General features: G+C 37.4%; 1 protein-coding gene across 1 annotated transcript; it reads right to left on the minus strand.

Moving 5' to 3' along the window:
- Positions 1-2384: 2384 nt before the first annotated feature.
- Positions 2385-7547, minus strand: tph1a (tryptophan hydroxylase 1 (tryptophan 5-monooxygenase) a). Its single transcript, XM_062421205.1, has 11 exons — positions 7458-7547; positions 4958-5092; positions 4609-4792; positions 4409-4509; positions 4251-4318; positions 3966-4162; positions 3697-3832; positions 3470-3596; positions 3257-3352; positions 2724-2857; positions 2385-2559 (listed from the first exon to the last, which is right to left on the minus strand). Exons 1-11 carry the CDS (start codon positions 7545-7547, stop codon positions 2385-2387), a joined length of 1443 nt encoding a protein of 480 aa, XP_062277189.1.
- Positions 7548-14852: the final 7305 nt, after the last annotated feature.

Consider the following 14852-nt stretch of genomic DNA (forward strand, 5'->3'; position numbering starts at 1 on the left):
CAAAGCTCACGTAATCGGTACGCTTGTCTTTCTTACCTGTAAAGTACACACAATTTGCAGAGTTTTTTTTGTTTGTTTGTTTTTTTTTTTTTAAACTTGTGATGTACACCTACTAAGGTAACATGCCAATCAAGGCAGAATAGAGAGGAGAAATGGACTATGGAAATATGACGTACAAGTACAAGAATACGGACTGATATATACAAAGAATATTCAACATGGAAAAAAAGAAAAGACTTTCACTTTCAAGAATCTCAAGCAAGTGTAATTTTATACAATATACATCTCCTTGGTGTTTGTTAAATTTATGTATGTTTGTTTGTATGTGTCAAATAAAAAAGTAAGTTCAAAAAAAAAAAAAAAAAAAAATTACGTAACACTGTAACAGCATTACATGTAACTAGTAACTCTCCAACACTGATCATAACACTCATACTAGGCAGTTTTAATCCATGTGTCTTGTTAACTGGGTGTTTTTGAAGCTCAGCAAGTATCTCTAAAACTGAACATTTGATGTTAAGTCATGGGCAGAATGTTCCCTTGAACACAGACCTACTGTATCTTAAACCTTTTCTAATATTTAGTCAAATAAAATAAATGGTAAATAAATAAACATAAATGGGATTGGTACTGTTTAGAAACAACTCAATATAATAGTTTAACAGCGCCACAAATAGTCTCTAAAATGACTATAAGGTTGCATGATCAACTCCTTTCTGAAACAGTTACAAAAAAGCTTAGCTGTATAACTTCCATGAAGTTACTGTTTATTGCATGACTGTTGTGTTATGCTGGATTAGATGTAGGCTGCTACAAACACAGTTACTGTAATTATTAAGTTAAATTAAGGCTTTTCTGATTCTGTAATTGTAATTTGTCAATTGGTTTCTCCTTGAGCTGGACAGAAAAACTAAAATGATATTCAGATCCGGAAATTAGACACAGAGCAGCTGATGGAAGATTTTCTAATATGACATTTAAATAAAACTCGTTGGGATGTTATCTGTATATTTCCAATAAAAACAACACTTGTATCATTACACTTGCACATTACACATTCTGTTCATACTGTGAAGATGTGTGTATCGCCAATCAATATCTTGTACAGTATATTATTTAAACTGTACGACTCTCTTCACATAGAAATATGTTTTTTTACTTATTCATCATTGTAAAGTTGTATAGATACTTATTATTTTTTTATTTTTTGAATGTTTTGCATGAATACACCAAAACAAATTCCTTGTGTGTGAAAACAATAAATATGATTCTGAGTGTATTTCAGCATCCATGAACCAACTTTCATTTAAAGTCCTGAAAGTCTGGTTTACAGCTTAAGGAAACATTTAATTAAATGTGTTTCAAGGTGGATTTTTGCTAAGCTGATAAGGTAGTTGGTTGGTTAGTTGATAAGGTGATTAGCTCTGTGGCCCTCACATCTATAATTATTATTCAAATTAATATCACAGTAACTCCCACTTGACCATATAACTGATATAACAGATAACTGTTCTCACTGTCATTACTATCAGCACCATGAGGATGCACATCATTCAACTCCAGCAAGTCATCCATTGCCAAATCACCACCATGAAGACACCAAACAGTAATCAACAGGTAACTTTTGACATGCTGTGAAGACACAATGAACATTTTATTTTATTGTTTTCAATTGTTTGATACATAGTCTACTTATAATGTATATATTTCTTTACAGTAGAAAAATAATGTTTTGATTTCAGGAGTACTACAATTATATTCACTTCAAGAGGAGGTATTCAAAATTAGCACTGTAAGATAAAATACATTGGGGAACATGGGCCAAATCATTCTTATAATATCGGTTTTCACTTTCATAATTTCCCTCAACAGCACACAAAAAGGAACATAATACATACACCAAAATAATACAAACAGGGTACATTTTATACATATCACTGAAGTGAGGAAGATTAAATGTGAAGAAGAATAATGAAACAAATTACAAAAAAAAAAAAAAATTCACATGATCATATACAACAGCAGAGTTAACAACAGGAGGAGCAACCACTTCTGTGTTTGTAACAGCTGGGGATATTTTAAAAGGGTACGAAAGTTTGCAATACAGAAGCTGATTAAAGCAAAACAGTGTCTCAGGTTAAGCAGCTCTTTGGGTTTGTGCAATTTACTGATATCAGTGGCTAAACACACCAAATGTGCCTCTGTAAATTGTATAAGCCATACACCATGCAGGGGGATGACAGAGCATTTTTGCCAAAAGCAGTGCACATTCATTGTACTGACGAAGGGTGATACACAAGCAGTATCTCTACAGCAGTGTTTGGGGATGACACAGCGAGCACTGATGGACTGTTAGTGGATAACTTGAGCTGGAGAGCAGGCAGTCAGACACCCAGCTGCTTGTTCAGCCGGCTGAGAGCATCTCCGACTATGTCAAGCTCATGTCGAAGTTCCTCCACGACGCTGTTAATGCTGGGAGTATCTTTTAGCACATCCACACTCTGGGTGTAGGGGTTGTATCGGACTGTGAAGGGACGCTTGATGGTCTTGGCAAACTCCCTGAAACATACATAATAACATAATTTAATGAATATATTGGAAATCAAACAACAGCATAGTTTATTGATAATTTTCAACTTTCCATGCAAAGTTACTGCTGTAAAAATCAAATATTAAATAAATGATGTGACTAGAATCTAATATTTGAAAATACTCAGGCTCACCTCATCTTGACTTTGGCCTCCTCAAAGCTGTCTGACACAAAGTAGACATCCTGAAATGTTGTGATGATGCATTCTTGTTTGGATGTAACTTTAGGGTCAAAAGGCATTATCCTTGCATTACCAGAGAGTGCATGCTGTAAGAGAGAAACATAATAATGATGTTGCACCGATATATTTTATGCAAGAAGTAGCACACATTTGGGTCACTTGATTAAATCGTCTTGATCAGTTCAATAAGAGAAACCATGTAATCCCATTACTGAGTCTCTTTAACATACATTTAATCAACATTAAGGGACCCTCAAGGATTAAATTGATAAATTATGGAAAAACATATACAAACATATATAGTGATTTAACATTTGCTTCATTTAATTATTTTAATGGGTTTTGGCAAATTTTAGATTGACGGTGTGTGTCTGAGCAGGCACTGTTTATACTGTTTATATTCATATGTTTTACAATGCATGAGTAGAATATGTGAGAAAAGAAGACTGCACTAAGATTTGAACAGTTTGTTAAAATGTCTTTACCTTAAGCTCACTGATGGAGGACAGCAGTCCTGCCCCGTACGCTCGCAGCTGCCCTTCTTGTTTGCATAGGCCAAACTCCACCGTGAAGAAATAGCACTGTAACACAGGAGTGAATATATTTGAAAAAGATTATGACAATTATTCAAGTTTATAAATGTGAAAATATCTTTGATATTTGATTTTATTAAATTTTCCTTTAGCAGTGTTACTCACAGTGGCAAGTTTCTGAACTGAGTCGTCTGAGGCCCCGAGTGAAGCAAGACCAATCTCCTGAGAAAACTGGGCGAAGCTGGGCTCTGCTAGCAGCGGGACGTGACCCAGCAGCTCATGGCATGTGTCCCTTCATAATGAAGGTATAGCGTATTAGCATATTAGAACCAGCAAGCTTTGTGTGAACATTGACATCCCTTTTATAAATATAGTGTTAGTAGAGTACTTACGGCTCTGGGGTGTATAAGGGGTCGGAGCTGTGCCGTACATACTGAGTGCAGTGGAAAACACGGAAGGCCAAACCAGCTAGGAAGTCACGAGGGGACAGGTAACCTGCCACAGGCCTGATGGTAAATCCAGTGCGCTCTGAGAAGATAAGAAGTTTTAAATGCCCGCAAGTGAGTCACTACATTTACAAAGCTGAAAAAAATCACATTTACATGTCCACTTTTGAATTTTAGGCAAAAGAAGAATGCTATCTTCAGGAAATGAAACTAACCCCTGAGGAAGCGTGAGACATCTTCCAGTTGAGGGATGTTGTCCTCCCGACATTCACAGTATTTGGACAGCAGTGGCAGGTTCTTCAAGTATTCCCGGCAGGCGTGAGTCGGGTACAACTTGTTGAGCTCCCTGTACACTACACCCCATGTCTTCACTTCCTCCTCTGTGAACTCTATGCGAGGAATGGGATCCCCGCTGAAACAAACAGAAAAATCCCTTAAGTATCAATTAAAAACTTTACCAATTTACAAAATAACCATTTGAATTTACAACAAAAACTTACTGTTTATAAGCCATGGCAAGATCAGCAAAGTACTTTCTCCTTTTCCGGTAGACATTGTCCTTGAAACCCTGATGGAGTAAAATATACGTAAGAATGATTTGAATTCAAGGAGTTTCCTTTTACAGTCAACCTTCATAGATGAATTTGTCCCTACATACCGGATGGTCAGCATCCAAGTCAGAGCCGTACATCAGGACACGGTTAGCACACTTGTCCAAGTCAGAGATTTTCTTTGGAAACCAAGGTACATCATACATATCTGAGAAGAGAAAGAGAGAGAGAAAATGTATCCACTATAAATCAGGTCTTGGGGATCTGATGCACAATATCTGCAGTAGTTAATTAAGTGTTTGCTTACCTTCCTCGTGTAGACAGGAGTTATCTGGAGGCTCCATATCCACCACGTTCACATGCTTCCGAAGCAGCTGGATGATTTCATTCAGTTGTTCGTGGTTGCTGTCACAGTCCACAAATATTTCAAACTCGGAGTTGCGTCTTTTGGATTTTCTGGACTCTATGTGCACAAGGTTGACATGATTTTCCTGCAGGAAACATTGAGAATCAGTATTTAAGTTGTCTACGTCATTTTTATCATCTGCATGACAGCTGCAGTAAAACTGATTTTCTACTCTTGTGTTAAGACTTAATTGATTTCAAATTGATACATTAATAAATAGGGATGGGAACTAATGAAATAACATTCATACTTGGAAGAGTTTGAGCGCCTTTACAAGTCCTCCCACTTCATTCTTGAGGGAAAAGATTATTGTTGCTCTCCCTTTCTCAGGCGTATTCTTCTTCTCAGTGTTTTCTTCGATTTTTGTAAAGGTTGATTTGTTTATCTGCAAATGGTAAAAATTGATTTAGATTTTCACTTATTTAACAAACATATGGTCATCCAACAAGCCATGTTGGTCTCCTGGAATGGTGATATGAGAAAACATATAACTTTTATTATAATGTTACATTTAATCTGAAGAAATGTACGGCAATTCCACCTTTCCTGTTAGTATAGACCTTAATAATAGAGAAGTCATTACACACAAAGAAATAAACTTGTTTAAGACATGTGACACTAAAATTAGTTGTTGTTTGAAAGGAGAACTGTCTTGCAAACTTTCAGAAACTCTTAAACACTGTACATATGGGACCTACCCTTATTGCTTATTTTATATTTGAAGGTATGCGTTTTTGGTTTTGTGGGTTTTAACCTACTTGGGTGTGCCTACATGCAAAATTTAGAAAAATATTTTTTTCAAATGCAGTGTTCAGTTTAAAAAAACTAATCTCTAACATATTTCTCTGTGATTGAACTCTAGCTCAGGATAGTTAACGACGTGATGCACAATGTCAGATCACTTAAGAGCGTCAAGCCATCCAAGAATCCCATGAACATCTTCAGAACATGCATACAGGGAGGTTGAGAATAACCCAGAGAGACGGTAGGCTGAGCAAGTATCTAAATATTTCTGTCACCTTGAAAAACAAACTCGGATAGTTTCTTTACATGCACATAGACAATCATTATGTAAAGTGTAGTGTAGATGATATACACTGAGATTTACAAGAGACTACCCGAGTTTCAGCACCTCGGACAGCACTCTCAGGTTGACTCGCGCACACGGGAGGGGAATATTTGCGTAATCCTGCATCAGATTTTACTAGCAGGTCTTTCACCTGCCAACAGCACGTAAAGACTCAGAAGCTATGATTAACTTCATTGTTTCTAAAGCATACTGCAGATTTATTCTTAGTTTTTTAGGTTTTACTTCTTTCACGGGCAACCTACTTTCGAAATACAATTTATCCACGTTGTCTACTCGATACAATGGCTTGTGGAGAGGGGAGCGGACTCACAAGAATATGTTAAATTCAGTGCAATTGCTGCCTACCACATTTCGCCCTTCGAGCATTGTGTAGACACCGCGGCAGGCCAGTTTTCGGTGGACCCTTGTCGATAGTATCCCTGAAAGCATTAGTGCATGGAGACTGGATAAAGTCGCTTTCCGGGGTCAACTTTGCGTCTCGGTTTAACGAAGATGAACTTGTGTCTGTCTCAAAGAATCGCCTTACAGCAATCTCATTTAGACAGCGGGGAAGCCTATTATTAGCCCCCTGCATGCTGAGATCCTGTCAGACACTGTGCAGCGTGTAATCACTGCAGAGCTCAGGTTGGCACGATTTTACGCAGACCTTTCCGTCATCAAATAGTTTCTTACTTTATGGACATCAGCTTCATTAATATCACATATGAGCTTTGAAATTAGTTTTGACATACACAATAGCCTAACAAGTCAATGGGTTGTGAAATTTCCAAATTTGCAAGCTGTTTGTCACTTACGGCGCCTGTCTATATATGGCTGCTTAATGAACCAATTTGAGCTTTTTTTCCCTTCTGAAAGATGGAATCACCTAATTTTACGTTATTCACAAAGCCAACTATTTGAAAATTGAAAAAAAAAATGTTTTAAATAACCCCTGCTAATATGTCTCAGGTGAAGGTCACTGACACAATCGGATGGCCTTTGAAAACTAATTTTCCTGCTAAAGCTACAGAAAATTCAGGTTGGAAAACATTTTGTCGTCGATTTAGACCAAATTTAGGACATCTCTTTACTGTTGGTGAGCCTATTTTGTTTAACATGTTGCTACCCTGAAGCAGAAAGTCTCTACACCCGAGGCTCAAAGTCTTCAAAAATTATCTAATATATGGATTGGTAGCTATTAAAGCAATCAATTTTTTCTAAATTCCTACAAATATATTTGTAAAGTTCTCGCTTATCCTCGGAGGTCTGTCTCCTGTTGGTGTCCCGTGATGGAGACTCACACTGCAGGTTGATCGGTTTATTCTTTTATGTCTTTTACATGGAAATCAGTGAAGGATGTTCACCATGCAGATTTAGCAATAATTAATCTTTTATGACATTAATTTCTGAGGTATTTCCCTCCCTTTAACCCTCTTAACCCTTTGACGTAAATTATACTACAACAACACGGCTTAAATTAATCTGCGCTGACGACAAAGTGAAGGCTTATTTATGAAGATGACCCGGACCAATCCCCCCATCACTGTTAAAAAAGTGGCCTGAAAATATTAAGCAAGAAAAGCTCCTCACCGTCTGCAGAAACACTGAAGTTCTCATCTGCTGCAAAGCAATGAAAGCGACTTTCCCTCCCCCTTTTTCTTTTAATTGATGGATTTCTTACCTCATTGTTCAGCAGTTTTTCCTCAAAGCCAATGTTCATCGAGTCAAAAGATCTTCCTCTACGTGGTCCCTCGATTTTGTTTGAGTACATGTTAAGATACAATGTTTTTCTGCCGTATGTATTCAGCTCTTGCAGGTGGATTATCTAAATAACCTCCGCTATGTTAAGTGGGCAGTCTAGCCTGAGAAGCGGCGCGCTTTGCTATTTAACCGCACAGAGAAAGAGGAGGGGGCACAGGGGAGCAATAATCTCACCCACAGCAGCAAATGGAAAAAGACCAGCATCGCCCACGTCATTATAGGAAAATCTTTTATTTCACCCAAATACGTGCAACAGCGTCAATGACATCAATCACAAATTCTGATTTTGGTGAGAGGATTAATTCAACTGTTTTTTCCCCCATTAGATATTTGACCATGGTCTAGAAAATCCTAAATGCATGTGAAAAAAAGTGAATATATGGAATAATTTATATATATTTTTATGGAGACTTATTTGCTGCCATTTAATAATTAAAACCAAACAGCAGAATTGTGCCATCACATTGAGATCAAACAAGCTTGGATGCAGAAACCTCCATTTGTTGGCACAAGCAGTTAATTCTTCTTGTTTGTTGACACCTTAAAGGCTGAGAAGAGGTCAAGGTTTAAGAAGATTGAAGTATAGCCCACCTGCCTTCCATTGTACAGCGAGCCAAACATGCCCCCCCCCTTTCAAAATCCATTCCTCTGCACTGTAAGCACCTCTTGGTTCTCATGCACATAAATAATCTGCATGTTTTCCTTTCTTTAACACCATGAGCCTTTTAATAAGATCAAGTCAATCAGTGGAAAGGCCTCAGCTGCCTCCGCAAGCAGAATGAAGACGAGGGAGCAACGAAAAGAGGCCTCATTACTTTAAACTACTTTAAACAGATAACACCACTGACCTCTAAGCTGTAGAAACCTCACAGACAGGACAGGTGAGAGGTGAGAGGTCTGTTCTCTGTCGGCCATTACTTTTGTCTTTTGCAGTTTTTATGCAGTGATGCATGTGGCCGATGCACATGCTGTTTGTCTCAGGTGGTCCTGGCCTGTGTCACTCGTGACAGGGATGCTTTACACAACCAAGGAGGCAGTGAGGGGGACTTCCTCTTCTCAGGAGCTGAATCCAGATCCGCTCTCAGATGTTGTGTTAGACAGAACAAGGTTAGCCACTAACAGAGAGTAATTTGAAGGCCCAATTCACCAGTAATTTTACAGGCATCCAGTTTGTTCTTGTGGTCTGTGTAGTTCATTAAATGACATCATCATATTTACACAGAAATCAATGTTTTGCTGCACAAAGAGCCTCTCCTCCAGTGCGCACATGTACCAGTATGCATTGCTCGTAAAGTTTGCAGCAATAGAAACCCCCCTCAAGATCAGCAAAGCATGAGTGAACATGTTTACCTACCTAAGCTCCTTATATCCTCCACCTACAGAAGGCAAACATTTCTGCTTAAATGAGCACACATACATTGGTTGTGCTACAAGAAATGATAAATTATCACATAGCTGGTATTTTAAGCAGCATAGGTTACAGTGATCGTCCGCTGGCTTGTTTCTATTGTTATAATAATAATTACACTATAAATGATTAGTCAGTCAATTTAATTGGCAGATAAGTAACTGGTAAAAAGGTCATAATGGATTCATTGTTAAAGCTCAAAATGCTGAAACATTCTTTCATTTCGGCTTCTCAAATGTGAAAATGTGCTGCTTCTTGTTATGTTATGTAAAGTGTAATTGTAAAATATTGTTTGGTTTTGGAATGATGGTTGGACAAAACAAGCAGTTTTAAGATGTTTAGGCTCTGGGAAAATAGAAAAAAATGTATTTTGTTTACCATTTTCTTACATTTTATTGACCCAAAAAAGCAACAGATAGATTAATTAATAATTAAATTAATTGTTAGATGCAGTCTCAATGGTAGTAATAAAGATGTATTTATATATACCACCCTCCTTAATAGAATTACAAAAGGTTTTATGAATAAAAAAAGATAATGTGACACTAGCTGTTTGAACTTGAAAATTGGTAGCAGCGCACAGTGAAACTCACTTTTGTGGGATGGTTTTAAATGGCACTGATGATTTCTAACAGCTCTGTTTTAATCATCCCAGATAATTGTGTCGCCTGTCACCTGTAGAGCAGCTTAAATATCTGTTAGATTTCCTCTGCAGTGATTCTGAAAACATGTTATGAAATATTAAGTAGCTATTCCATATTGTCATCTGCCTCTTTACGGTTAATTTGGTAGTTCTGCAGCCATCCATTGACACCAATATAGGTCAGTGAACGTCAAAGGTCGTTACCAGGGCTGCTGCTGCCTAAAGCAAAAACAAAGAGCGTTATAGACATGTCAGTTGGAGTAATACATGGGAAAAAGGTTGAAAAATGTGTCAATTGTGACTTGCTCTTTTTACCACAAGAGAAAAAGAAAGCAGGGAACAGGACAAAGACCACTAGACTGTAAGGCTATGGTAATGTTTAGCATTCAGTAATGAACTGCCTCTCTCATGACGCACAAACACTCGGGTGGGCTTCTACAGGACACCATCAAGCACATCCCAATCTACTTATAACACTTTTATGCCGCAGATGCTGCAGCCACGTCTTTGATCTCCTCGTGTCTTGACAGCTCCTGGAACAGATCTTAATTTATCAGTGATGATTTCAGTTTCCAAATCTTTTTTTTTTCTGCAGTTAAGATGACTACAATAACCCCAATATTATTCTCCCCCCCCCCCCCCCCCCCCCCCCCCCCCCTCTCAATTGTGTTAATGTATATTTAAATAGTTAGTACTGACTTTTATGTCGTCTCTGCCCTGCTGTTCAGAGGGTAATTGATGCAGGTGTTTTGAGATCCTTTAAGCCCTTGAGGACTTTGACATGGGTCAAAGAGTGCAGCATGAATAAGATGGCTCATTGTGGTTCCCTTTCCTGATGACCAGACTAACCTACGTGAACAGTGGTGTCTGGATAGGTAGCTCCAAGGATGAGATAATACGACGTAACAATTCAGCGATTAATACTATTAATGATAATAATAGTGATAGTGAAATAGTGATAATTACTTTGTTCAAGCAGAAGATACAAATCACTTTCAGTATATAAAACAAGAATATTCTGCTACATTATATGGTGCAAGTAGTGCCAAATGTCTTAAATACACAGACAAAAAGAACAAAAAAATATGCAAGGTGCTTTAAATGCTCTTGTATGTTCATCAACATACAGGTGCATGTACTGTAAACTTCATACTCAACCCTTGTTATTAGCTACCTGAACTCAAAGACCTCGCCCATATTTACATTGATGTTCCTGAAGAGGCTCCTTTGTGCCACTGCAGTCTCATAATGAGAGTTACCTCAATACATTCACACGTCTCATTACTGAAACATAAGCTACTTTTTCAAGATACTAGCCATTCAAGGGCTGTTGAAGGGCTGCTCGGTTATCCAGGCAACCAAACTGCTTTCAGTGCTCAAATGGCATTTTCAAGGCATACGTGACATTTCTTCAGAATGCGTTTCTTATCCAAACTCTTACTTTTGATCGCTCTCTGGAGGTTTTCTTTAGTAGACATGTGTGAGTGTGTTTAGAGCTGCACCACAGCCAGTCTGTCCCAGTTCTGTTCAGTTCAATAAAGGGGATTTACTCACAGTGTCTGAGCACACAAGAGATCTCTCTGGATAATCTCAGCCTTGGTACTGCCCAGCAGAAGCATTACAACTTATAATTGCACTACATCTCACCAGGCATTTGGAGGATACATAAATAGTAGTAGATTTATATCATAATAATTTGTATTTGTCAAAGGTCAGAGCACCTGTGATAGAAATTCAGTCTGTTTCTCAAAAGATACTTTATCAGATGCCCCCAGTCATGTGGGTTGTTTGTTTAATTCTGCCACTTGTTTAGAAAATTCAGAGCTGAAGTAATGAATTATATTCACACTTATAACTGTAATGAAATACCCAAATATTTTAAACACTGTAGTTTTACATTTACTTAACTGAATTAACCAAAGAGAAATTAAGTGTTAGAGCAGCAAATGACACCCATCACAGAGGTCCTGTAGACATGATACGAATTTGAAAGAACAAAGAAGCTTTTTTTATATGCATATTGTGTATCAGTGATACAAAAATGTCTTCCAGGTTTTTTTCTATTGTCCTTTTTCTGTTGTCCAAAACTTTGCTTAGTAAGATAAAATAAAACATTTTAATTTAAAATTTAAAAGATTAAATTAATGATTGATTTATTTTTGTGAGTGTTGGCTGTAAGAGTAGAGACAATGCAAGTGATGCTTTAGATTTGTAAATGTGTTGCTGAAAGATGTTTTTTGACATTTGATATATATATATATATATATATGTATATATATATAGTATTGATTTAACCAGGAAGTCTCTTGTTATCTCTTTTACAAGGGAGAGCTGCTGGCAAAAATGTCAGTGTTCAATAGGTGTTGCAAAGTTACATCAAAACAAATTATTTTTTAAAATAAAATAAAAATCACATCCAACAAAATAAAGCAGGAGCTGAGTCAAATGAGTGAGATAAAACTTAATTAAAACAATAGAGTAAACGATTTCTCATGAATTATTTTTTAATATGAATGTCTGATATGAAGGTGGTTTCTCCAGATGAAGTTTATCTTTTTTCATAATATGAAAATGCAGCTTTACCAACTTCAGAGCCGACTCTATACTGAATACTTAAGATTATCCATCTACATTAATTGGTGGTCTGAGTGCTTAAAAATGAAAAGGTACCTATGAACATTCTCTATATTGTTTAGTGAAATCGATCTAATTCACGAGTAAGTTACAGTGATGATTTCTTATTCCTGCATTCAATGTAAAACACAGACATAAATGAAAGACTGTGTCAAGCCAACAAAATAGTGAGTCTGATGCATGAACAGTACAGGGTGTCACACCTTTATATAGAGGAGTTTTGTAATCGGCCAAATGTTTGGTATGACTAGGAAAAGAAAAAAAAAAGATATGAATATATAAGCACTGATTTAAGTATATTACTTAAATACATTATAATCTTATTTATTACAGTATACACATTTTGTAGAGTTGAAAACCACAACCAAAAACAGGAAAACTATGCATTTTTCAATATCAAACGTAGGCAAATATTGTATTTTATGCAATGTAACGTTATCTGTGATGGTAACTTAGACTTCAACTGTCCAGTTGCATTGTTTTGTGCTCCTCTGCTGTTCCTAAATAACTAAATAACTAAACAACCAATAATTTACCAGACTGAGTGACATTACACTCTGATATTTCATCCATAGATAGCATTCAAACAGGATATTCACGTTGAATTTGTATTTTGAAATATCATATTTACTGCACGTGTGTGCGTTTGAAGACATTCTCAGTATAGATTGTAGGGCTAAAAAAAGGTTTGGTAGGATGTTCAGGCAGGTTTTCCTCTGCTGGCTGAAGCACCAGTGTTATTTGAATTTCCACAGTGAATTCAAGGTCTTCTAAATGCACTTCATCAATAGAATTCCAGTCTTTCACTTGATACCGAGTCTTGTTTGAACAACTAACTAATCAGAACAGTGAATGGTCTGCTTGCGTACACTTCCTGCCGCAGGACTACATCTCTTTAATTAGCTCCAATTCTTTCATTGCAGAACAAACAGCAGCATATGCCACTTGCTGACAGGCGTCAGTGTACACAAGGAGAGGACAGGACAGAGCTGTGCCCATAAACACCTGGCACATTCAAAATAGAAGCATTGTTCAAAAATGATTGCAATTAATAAAAGGTAATTGAAGAATACGGTGTAATTAATCCAAAAACCTTATTTAATGTGTTCTGATTCAAGTATGTATTTACTTCATATGGAACATGTTATTTCAATACTTTGTATCTTGAAACATCCTGATATGTCCAATATAAGCACTTAAGAACACAACCCAATAAAGCAGTACCATTAGAAGTTAATAAAACGTAGTATTACATTTATGTATTTAAAAAAAAATAAGAGTATTGATTAACATGATTATTTGTTTTGGGATGTTCAACCTGTCTTTTGGGGCTCGCACTGCATATGCCTCATAGAAAATTATTCTTGTTGATGCACAACCTCTCTGCATCTGCATAAATGTGGCTGTGTAGGTGACAAATATGTAATTGTACGTGGTTGCATGGCATCCTCTGTGTTGAGTTTATCAATACAACAGATAAGCTAGTTGAATTGACAGTATCGGTAGTGAAGGCAAATGCAAGCATCAGCGTCACTGCGTCACTCTCTGCGAGCAGGAAACGTCAGTATCTTTGATAATTAGGCATCACGAAGGGGAAAGTTTCATTGTGATTCTGTTGACAAGAGATAGAAAGCCAGAGAACTCAGGAAATGAACTGAAGGGGGCTTTGATTGCACCCAATAGCATCATGGTTCTTTATTAACACGCCTTGACCAGGTGGTTGTGAAGAGGCCGGGCCTTGGAATCAAAGGAGAGGGAACGTGACACTGCACACGCATTCTTCACCCTTCATTATCCCCCCTGCTCACCCAGCAACAGGTACTGCACCAGTGTCACGGCCTGTTTCCACACTCAGGGTGGCTTAGTTCAGATGATCCATCTGTGATAAAATTATACATCTTACATAACTGTTTTTTATTTTTTTATTTTTAACATTTCAGGGAATGACATGAGAATCCTTATATCTAAAACACGTGACGTCTATGTTGATGTTGAGTGACAGACTGTCTTTCCTCATGAGAGAGCAGCTCTTAATCCCTTTGACTGAAGCATCTGCAGAAAATTCCTCTTGACCTCACAGGTTAAAACCTATTTTTTGTCACGTAAGAGTTTTTTCTATATAAATCACTTGATGAACGTCATTCAAATACAAATATTTGTCATGTGAAATATAGTCTAGTAGTCTCACCAGGTTACATAAGCAATTTGATCAGATATGAATTTTCACACACAATGTGAGACAAAAATAGGACGCATTTCACCATGAGGCAAAAATGTCAGGTCATTTAAAAGAACAGTGAGTTGTGTGGGCAGAGGTAAACAGAAAAAGTAAGAACTGACATCCAGAATCAGCATCAGACAGGCTTGACATGCCTCAGCGTTGTTTATTCGTGGAAAGCGCAGGCCACATAAGGAAAGGGCTGCTATGTTGTGTGCACAGAGTCAGATCATATCACATGGCTGTGAAGGCTGACAATGAAGTTTGGCAGGGCAGCAGGAAGCATGTGGGCTTCATCCTGATCTCTGTGACATGACACGCCTGGGAGCGAGGCCTGAAGACAGAGCACCCAGCAAAGTGCAAGTCACTGGCCACAAGCTATCTTGAAAGGCCAAGCATGATTACATCTAGC

This window comes from Scomber scombrus, chromosome 6 (assembly GCF_963691925.1).
Source record: "Scomber scombrus chromosome 6, fScoSco1.1, whole genome shotgun sequence".
NCBI classification, from domain to species: domain Eukaryota; kingdom Metazoa; phylum Chordata; class Actinopteri; order Scombriformes; family Scombridae; genus Scomber; species Scomber scombrus.

Coding starts and splice junctions, on each gene's coding strand:
- tph1a (XM_062421205.1), bottom strand. CDS start 7,547: ATGTACTCAAACAAAATCGAGGGACCACGTAGAGGAAGATCTTTTGAC. Junction 4,793..4,957: donor AGGCGCTCAAACTCTTCCAA/GTATGAATGTTA, acceptor TGTTTCCTGCAG/GAAAATCATGTCAACCTTGT. Junction 3,353..3,469: donor CAGTTCAGAAACTTGCCACT/GTGAGTAACACT, acceptor CCTGTGTTACAG/TGCTATTTCTTCACGGTGGA.